Source organism: Ascaphus truei, chromosome 3 (assembly GCF_040206685.1).
Source record: "Ascaphus truei isolate aAscTru1 chromosome 3, aAscTru1.hap1, whole genome shotgun sequence".
In the NCBI taxonomy this organism is placed as follows: Eukaryota; Metazoa; Chordata; class Amphibia; order Anura; family Ascaphidae; genus Ascaphus; species Ascaphus truei.
The window spans coordinates 323,797,965-323,806,317 of NC_134485.1; the positions used below are offsets into that span (position 1 = coordinate 323,797,965).

Here is an 8,353-nt window from a genome sequence, read left to right on the forward strand (position 1 = left end):
GAGAGGTGAACATTTTGGCCTGACAGGTGCCTAGTTGTCAGGGGACAGGGAGACATTAGGTCTCCAGGGAAGTAGGCTTGGCTAGGTATTCTAAGCAGCTGAAGTGCCAAGTTCGCACATGCTTTCATCATACCTTGAAGCTTAGTGCCAGGCTACGAAGAACCTGGCAGAACTCTGCTATAGGTGGGAGGATTGGTTCCCACGCAGTGATTCGCTGCAGACTGTAAGATGGGATTTGTGAGGTTTTAAAAGTCGGGGCAGCCAGTCAGGACTTGGTTCCATCATGTAACAGATTCAGTTCCATCTTGTAAGAAGTTCCATCTGATTCATCTAAGCTACAGCGGGGGGTACAAAGACTATTTCATCGCAACTAAAGATTTGTATCCAGCTTTCAGTATTCGTAAGGACTAAGGATTTGCTAACTAATCCTGCATTGGGGGAACGAAAATATTACCTTCGGCGGAGTAAGAGTGGTTGCAGGCAGCACCACTAGCCAAGGACTATTACACGGCTGTTTTTAAGCATCACCCCGCTTTTGGGAATTGATGCCTAGAGACTTGATTTCTGTGGATTTCATTCCGTGGACATTTTATTTCGTTTTGCCCATCCCAGTAAGTGTTTATTTGTGATAATTTTGTAATTCAAGCTGTGTGTGTTCTTTATGTGAATAAATATAATTTATTTTATTTCATGCTTTATTCAATCAAAGGATCCAGATGGTAAAGTGTTAATAAGCTTGGTGTCCCGTGGCAATGCTGCACTCCTGTGAAAAAATTATTGACAGGAGGGCTGTAGAGAAGACAAAGGGTCTGGGGTTACTGGTCTTTCATCTTGTCTCCTCTATTGTATGTGTGTATGTCTGATAAGTGTTTATTGGTCATTCTGTGTACAGGATGGAATGTGTGATTGGGCAAGGTTTGCTCTGGGATTATCCCAGGTAAATCATGTACTCCCTAGGAATTTGGGAGAAACAAGTATTATGGGATGCTTGCAATGTGCAATGTGGAGCTTGTGGTTTGTGTGAAGGGATAATATATGCATATAAGATAAGGGTTATATGTAATGTATAAATACTGAGACTGGGATGACCCCACCTCAGATCACACTGAAACAGCTTGTTGATGTGTCATCGCCTTGTGCTCTCGTAAATAAAGATTCCTTGATACTCACCGAACCGGCCTGCAGTTCTTGGTACCCCAGAAAAGGCTGCAATCACACTCCCATTATATTTTTTTGTCATTGCAGAACGCTGACATCACCTGCTCCTATATTGTGCTACACGGTGAACTCCACAAGATTCCATTCCTCCTCTTCCAATAGCATTGGCCAAGATGCAGTCCCCCCCAAATTCTCACAGCTCCGACACATGGACTCAGCATTGAGGTCTGGAATCACGCGTGTTTTATTATCAGTAGTACAAAACACTCCAATAGTTCACGCTGCACAACGAAGAGACATGGGACACCTTGTATGGAAGAGGCGCAGGCTTAAACCCAGCAGCATGCACAGAGCTGGGGCCCTATCATTAGGGATATAACAGTCAGTGCATCAACACTGTGTGGGTCCCCTCCCCTGTCTCCTTCTTCCGCCAGACTAGTAGAGGGGCGGGAGCTTCAGCATCACACACACACACGCACAGACTAATATGACTACCTGCTTTCAAATAGTTTGATTCACCCAGGGCTGCTCTTTGGCAGATTTCCTTTTTTATACAGCACCTTGGGATGGGAGTAGACCTGTGCAAGATTTTCATTTAAGTTCACAAACCATGGGAAATTTGCCCTTTTCTGGCCAAATATTTACAAAGTTGCACCCCCCCCCCCAAACAAAAATCACCAGTCCACTCAGCCCTTCATGTAATGTTATTTTTTTTGCGAATTCTGTCAAAAATTGGCAAACATTTTAAGCACTGAAAAGTTTGTGAAAATGGGAAATGTAGGGATTTTTTTCCTCTGCAATGCACATTTGAAGACGATTGCACATTTATCGGTGGGAGACATAAAACCAGGACACGTTGATCCTGTCCCTGTTAATCTGGAGCCTTGCAGTGTAAAAAACACAACCCACAACAATAAAGTGGTGCTAAGTGACACCATTGACTGCGTTGGTGATATTACCTTAAGCTTGCTACCATATACAGTATATATACATTATAGTGGGGCAACCATGTAATGAATATTGGGGGAATGGCCAATTAGAGTATTTTTACATTTCCCTTTGGTCGTCGAATAAGTGAGGTTACTAAAAGATTGTTTGCATGTGCGTCTAACTAACAATTTATGGACACAATATAGGAAATGATTTATTGATGGAAACTTTGACTTGTATGACACGATATGGAGAAGGCCAGAAAGAGAAACCACTCTTGAGACAAAGATTAGGGAGAAGAAGGGGGGGGGGGGGTAGTGGTTGTTACACTAACAGACAGAGGCCTGGGATCTGGAGGCAATATATAGACATGGGAAGGGGTGAGTCTGCAGATGCCCACACACTCCTGGGGCCTAACCCTAGCAATTACAGCTGTGAAGCCAGGAAGGTGTTGCGTTTTTGAAAGCCCAGATTTCTCATGGTGAGTGGGTTCGGATTGTTGCACAGTAGTTCAAAACAGGTGTTGGCTGCAGAACGAAGACACAACTCTTTCTCATTTTAAACTGAGAGGTACATAAGTCTCTCAGAAGATTCTTTAAAGTACCTCAACATTTTAAAAACCAATGTATGTGACCATGTCAGTGCATTATGTTCGGTCCTGAGCGCCATATTGCATTAAACGTCTGGTATTATTGGTGAAGCGTCCACAAGCTCAGTCCCATTCTTAGAGATGGTTACAGCCCAACAAGGTTGTGTCTTCTGCAGCCACTTGCTGACTAGTGCATACACACACACACAATCAATTACACACATGCAGATGGTTTACCTTGCGCTCATCTGCCTTTCAACCATGGTAAAGCTCCCCAAGCACACGTCCTCTGCCAAGACACCAAATGATGTAACACTGAGTTATCCATGACCTCCCCAAATGAAACAGCTGACCACCAGCGAACACAAGCAGCCTCAGCAAATCAGAGCAAACCACTGTGACCCTTCATCAGTGAACACCTACCCTGGAAGGTTCCTTGTCGACTCAGACTGAAATGAAGGGGGGGGAAATAAATTATTCTTTTAACCTCTTGTCTGCCTGAAGGATGACCAGCATTGCTGTGCACGTCAGGTATTTCTAGCAGAGAAGGGGTTAACAGAGAAATGTCCTGCAGGTCTCCAGTGAGGAAAGGGGACAATGGAGCAATGCTATCTGTCTTTGGAGGCAGGGGGTTACTGGAGCAATGCTCTGCAAGTCTCTGGCAGGGAAGGGGTTAATGAAGCCATTGTTCGCATCTGCCTTGTCAGTCAGGGTAGATGATGAAGCCAGAGAAGGTGCTGTATTTGTTGGTGTTGCCGCCGTGCACTTTGCCCCCATCCAGTTTCACGTACACTTCATCCCCCACGTCCAGGTGCAGGATGACGCTGTTACTGGCGTAGTCGTAGTTCTGATCTGCATCTTGAGCGATGGCGCTGGCACGAACCTGCAGGGGGAAATAACGGCAAAAAAGGTATCACTGTCAAAAATCAGACGTGGCTTATTAGTCTCACTCATTTCAATTGGGGGCAAAGATTTGCTCAAGCGGGGGGAAGACAGCTTCACAGCATTTTGAATATGGGCCATTGACTTTAATTTAAAATTATATTGTATGTTCCAGAACCTGAATCTCACTTATTTCATTACTTGGAGGTGCTTCATTCTTTGATACGAATATTAAAAGTACGGCTCACCCTAACTCTGAAAGCTGCCACCAGTCTAAATTCTTTCACAGCTTCACCTGTCTGACATTTTAATCTTGTCTGTAACTGTTACTTATGCCCATAATATATACAGCGGCGAGAAAAAGTGTGTGAACCCCAATGATAATGAAGGAAATTCCATAGTTTTTCCATGATAACCTTCTTGAATCAAAACCAGTCATTTCTTAACTATCCAATAGGGTTTATATTAACCAATTCCATGTCTTTTGAAACAAAACGATGTATGAATTAGACAAACAATGAGTAATTAAGAGTACAGGTATGTGCAAAAGTAAGTGAAACCCTTGTTTTATCAGCTAAATGAAAGGGGATAATTAGAATCAGATATTTAAATAATAAGGTTGATCTTCAGGGTTGTTTGGGAGGCCCCACCATATATAAAAGATCAGAAACTGTGAGTTTGGTCTTCACCATACAGGTGTGTGGAAACACGTCCTGGCACGATCAAAAGAAATCTCTGAGGACCTCAGAAAAGCAGTTATTGAATCATCAGTCTGGAAAGGGTTACACAACAATTTCTAAGGTGTTGGGGCTCCACCAATCCACTGTCAGACAGGCTGCAAATGGAGAAATGTAAAGGCTACACATGGAGAAAGGTCAAGACCACAGTCACCCTACCCAGGACAGGTCGTCCTATCAAAAACTCTCCAAGAACAAACAAGCAAATCATCCAAAAATCACATAGAACCCCAGATTAATATCCGTGGATCTGCAGGATGCTCTCGCTTTGGCTAATGTGAGTGTTCATGGCTCAACTATCAGAAAAAGACTGAACAAGCATGGTGTTCATGGAAGGATAGCCAGGAGGAAACCACTGCTCTCTAAAAAGAACATTGCTGCCCATCTGATGTTTTCCAAAGAGCACATGGATGATCTACAAGGCATATGGAACAATGTTCTCTGGACAGACGAGTCAAAGGTAGAAGTTTTTGCCTCAATAAGAAACGTTATGTTTGGCAAAAAAATAAACATTGCTTTCGAACAGAAGAACCTCATCCCAACTGTCAAGCATGGTGGTGGGGGTGTGATGGTTTGGGGCTGCTTTGCTGGCTCAGAACCTGGACGTCTTGCCATCATTAATACAACCATGAATTCTGCATTGTATCAGAAGATTCTTGAGGAGAATGTCATGGCTTCCGTCCGTCAGCTGAAGCTGAAGCAAAAGTGTGTCATATAGCAAGACAATGATCCTAAACATACAAGCAGGTCTACAAAATAATGCCTGAAGAAGAAATTCCGTGTTTTAGAATAACCTAGTCAATGTCTGGTCCTAAACCCAATCGAAATGTTGTGGCAGGACCTGAAGCGAGCTGTCCATGCAAGGAAGCCCTCAAATGTCACAGAGTTGAAGCAGTTCTGTAAGGAGGAATGAGTCAAAATACCAGAAAACCAATGTGAGAGATGGACCTGACCAGCAGTTACAGGAAATGCTTAGTTGAAGTAATGAAGTCATTGCTGCTCAAGGGGGTGCCACCAGATACTGAATCTAAAGGTTCTAATACTTTTTCACACATAGATATTGAATGTTGAATCATTTGTGGATAAATAAATGTTTTTGTGTAATTTGTTTGATCAGGTTATCTTGATCTATTATTAGGACTTAGATTACAATCTAATAACATTTTAGGTTTGAAATATGTGACAATCCTAAGGGGTTCACAAACTTTTTTTCTCGTCACTGTATTATCTCTAACTGCCCATGAAATGTCTGTAAATATAGCGTATAACCTCTGTTCATATTGTATTATAATCTAACCATGTATTTGTCATCATAACTCTGTGCCCAGGACGTACTTGAAAACGAGACGTAACGCTCAATGTATTACTTCCTGTTAAAACATTTTTTATAAATAAAAAATAAAAAAACTGCATTCCCGGGGGCATCTCATCCCAATTTTGGTGGTTCCGTTTAGGGGCCCATTATTCCAAATTATATGGAGGCAATGAGTGTACATGTGGGCAGTGCTGTATGGTTCCCTCTAGCTCCACTGAGGCTCCTTAAATCGGACCGAGAAAAAAGAGCCACAGATAAATACAACAGATACGTGGACTGGCAGAGGCTGGGTGGTAAATCTATCTTTACTTTCTGCCAATTCCATCTTCTTTTTAAGAGGTAAGCTCTACTTCTAATGGTATTCCAAAAAGTATTTATGGAGGTTACTTAGATACTCAAAAGGACCATGAAGACCAAAAACTTTTTGGTATCGTTGACACCCAACAAAATTTCAAAGTGGAATAAAGTTGTATAAAAATTACGACACAAAATAAGTTATGGGGAGCAAAAAAAAGTGACAAAAACCCTCCACGTGTCGCAGACTGGTCTGCAACCCTGCTATTCCCCATATATAAATATAGGAATAAGGAATAAGTAAGGAATAAAATGGATTTATTTGTTAGCGTTTATGCATCAAATAACCGCACCTCTGAATCATCCATTCCTATTGCATTTTATCTCTATTTCTTCTTCTCTTCTTCAAGCAGAGCAGCCAAACATGACTACAGTTCCTGTGATTATTGACAGAGGAACTTGACACTACCGTGCTATAACCATTACTTCTTGTTAATGTCCATACAAGCTAATGCAGTTAATGTGCGGTAATAGTCATTGCACGCTATTGAATACTGTATACACAGAAGTTCCAAGAGATCTATACCAGATTGATATGTCCCTATATAATATGCTGGGAAGCTCTATTTCCCTTGCTTGGGAAGATTTAAGCTTCATTTGTTTGAATAGGTTCAACCTTGTCAATGCTAAACGGGCCGGCATTACATTGCAAAGCAAACGGCAAACCAATGTGTTGGAGGCGACTGTGGAAGCAAAAGGGGGGAGACAGCACCGGTGTCTTCTATAACTGTCTTCCCCTTCGCCTTGTGGCCCTTCCAGCACTCAAAGAGTTAAAAGGGTAATCCCTCCTAGGACCAAACTGAACAAATTCCAGTAACATGTTTAGCCCTTTGAGTGCCGGAGGGGTCGTGGTGCCAGAATGCCACGGACCCTCCAGCACAGTGCGGTCATGTGACCGGGGAAAGGGGCATTTTGCAGGAAACAGAAGAGGATGGATCATCTTCTCTATTTCCTCACTGGGAACTCTATTGGAACGCAGTACGTGATCTAAGCTGCAAAAAAATAAACAACGTTGGGCATGAGGGGTAACTGACACTTTGTTTACCCAAATCTGACACCTATATGTATTAAAAAATAATAATAATTAAGTTAGATTTGTGTGTGATGTCACTGTGTGCTCAGCAAGTAATTGCACAGCCAGAGTCTCCTCTCCCCACCTCTCCCTACTTAATTGGTTCTCTGATAAGAACAGGGTGGGATAAGGCTTTGTCCAAAGTGCAGGCTACGGCGTAAGCTACGTAGCTGGTGCCGAAACAAACACTAGGACGGCAATGTAGAAGTGCATAGTGCGCAAACGCACATGCGCTACAGGGAGAGCGGCTCTTCGCCAACACAAACAAGTTTGTTTTGCAAGAGCGACGCCGGGGAGGAGGAGCGCTGAAGCTAGCGCGTCCTACTATGAATAAAGCCTAAGGATAAAGAGAACACTTGATTGACAAACAATTCCCCATTCAAAGGCGATAGAGAAAATTAGAGCTTAGCTCTCATATCTGTGCTCAAAAGTGAGCAAACAATGGTCAAAAATTTATCTTTTTATCTTTGGTCCTCTTCTGCTGCACTCACAGCCATTTAGTGAACCCCGAGCGGAATCTTCGCCGATCAATCACAGGAGAACGGATCAATCGGCAACTTAGCTAATTACTTATCATTGTATGGATTGTATTGAAAATTAAAAAAAAAAAAAAAAACGGCTGGTTGGACTGCTACTTTAAACATGGAAAAAGCCGGTGGTCAAATGCGGACTATGGGCCTCATGCAGTAAGCGACGATTATGTGAAATCGGCAAGCTTATCGATTAGTCATGTTATTGGCGTTTTTCCCTCTCCGTATGCAGTAAGTGCCGAATACATTCAAAATCAACCAGAAAACAAATCCGCCCACTCTCACGATGATGAGCCGATCACACACAGGTGTATCGGCGTGCGTGGCGGGGTGCTGTTAGGTTGCACAATCACAAATCTTGCTGAATCAGGCGAAACAAGCATGTTTTTGATTGCGCGCCATATTTAAAGGCAACGTGTACTGCTAATCATTCTCTGTGTTGTTGGGAGTGAGAGAGAGAGAGAGACGCACAGAGCTGGACGATTGAAGATTTGCATATTGACTGAGAGACTTGTTGTGTATTGGGTGAGCTTTGTCCTTTGTTGTTTTGTTTACATCTTTGTCTTGTTTTATATGTGGAAGTGGGTCGTGTGATTGCCTGTACATTTCTTGTCTGTTTTTTGTGAGTGCTGGAAGTATGCCCGCAAAGCGTGGGAAGAGTGATGCTGGTGGGAGTGGGAGTGCTACTCGTGGGAGTACGCGTCGGAGTGAACGTTCTGTTCAGGGGAGTGATGTTGCTGGTGCACCGAGTGGTGTTGCTGGGAGTGGGAGTGCTGTTGTTGGGAG

At 43.0% G+C, this 8,353-nt stretch overlaps 1 protein-coding gene across 1 annotated transcript in view; it reads right to left on the bottom strand.

Moving 5' to 3' along the window:
• Nucleotides 1-1,389: 1,389 nt before the first annotated feature.
• Nucleotides 1,390-8,353, bottom strand: part of C1QL4 (complement C1q like 4) — a 57,805-nt gene continuing 50,841 nt past the window's right edge. The window contains exon 2 of the mRNA XM_075591268.1: nt 1,390-3,560. Coding sequence (XP_075447383.1) covers nt 3,381-3,560 — 180 coding nt within the window. The 3' untranslated portion in view covers nt 1,390-3,380. The remainder of the gene's footprint in view (nt 3,561-8,353) is intronic.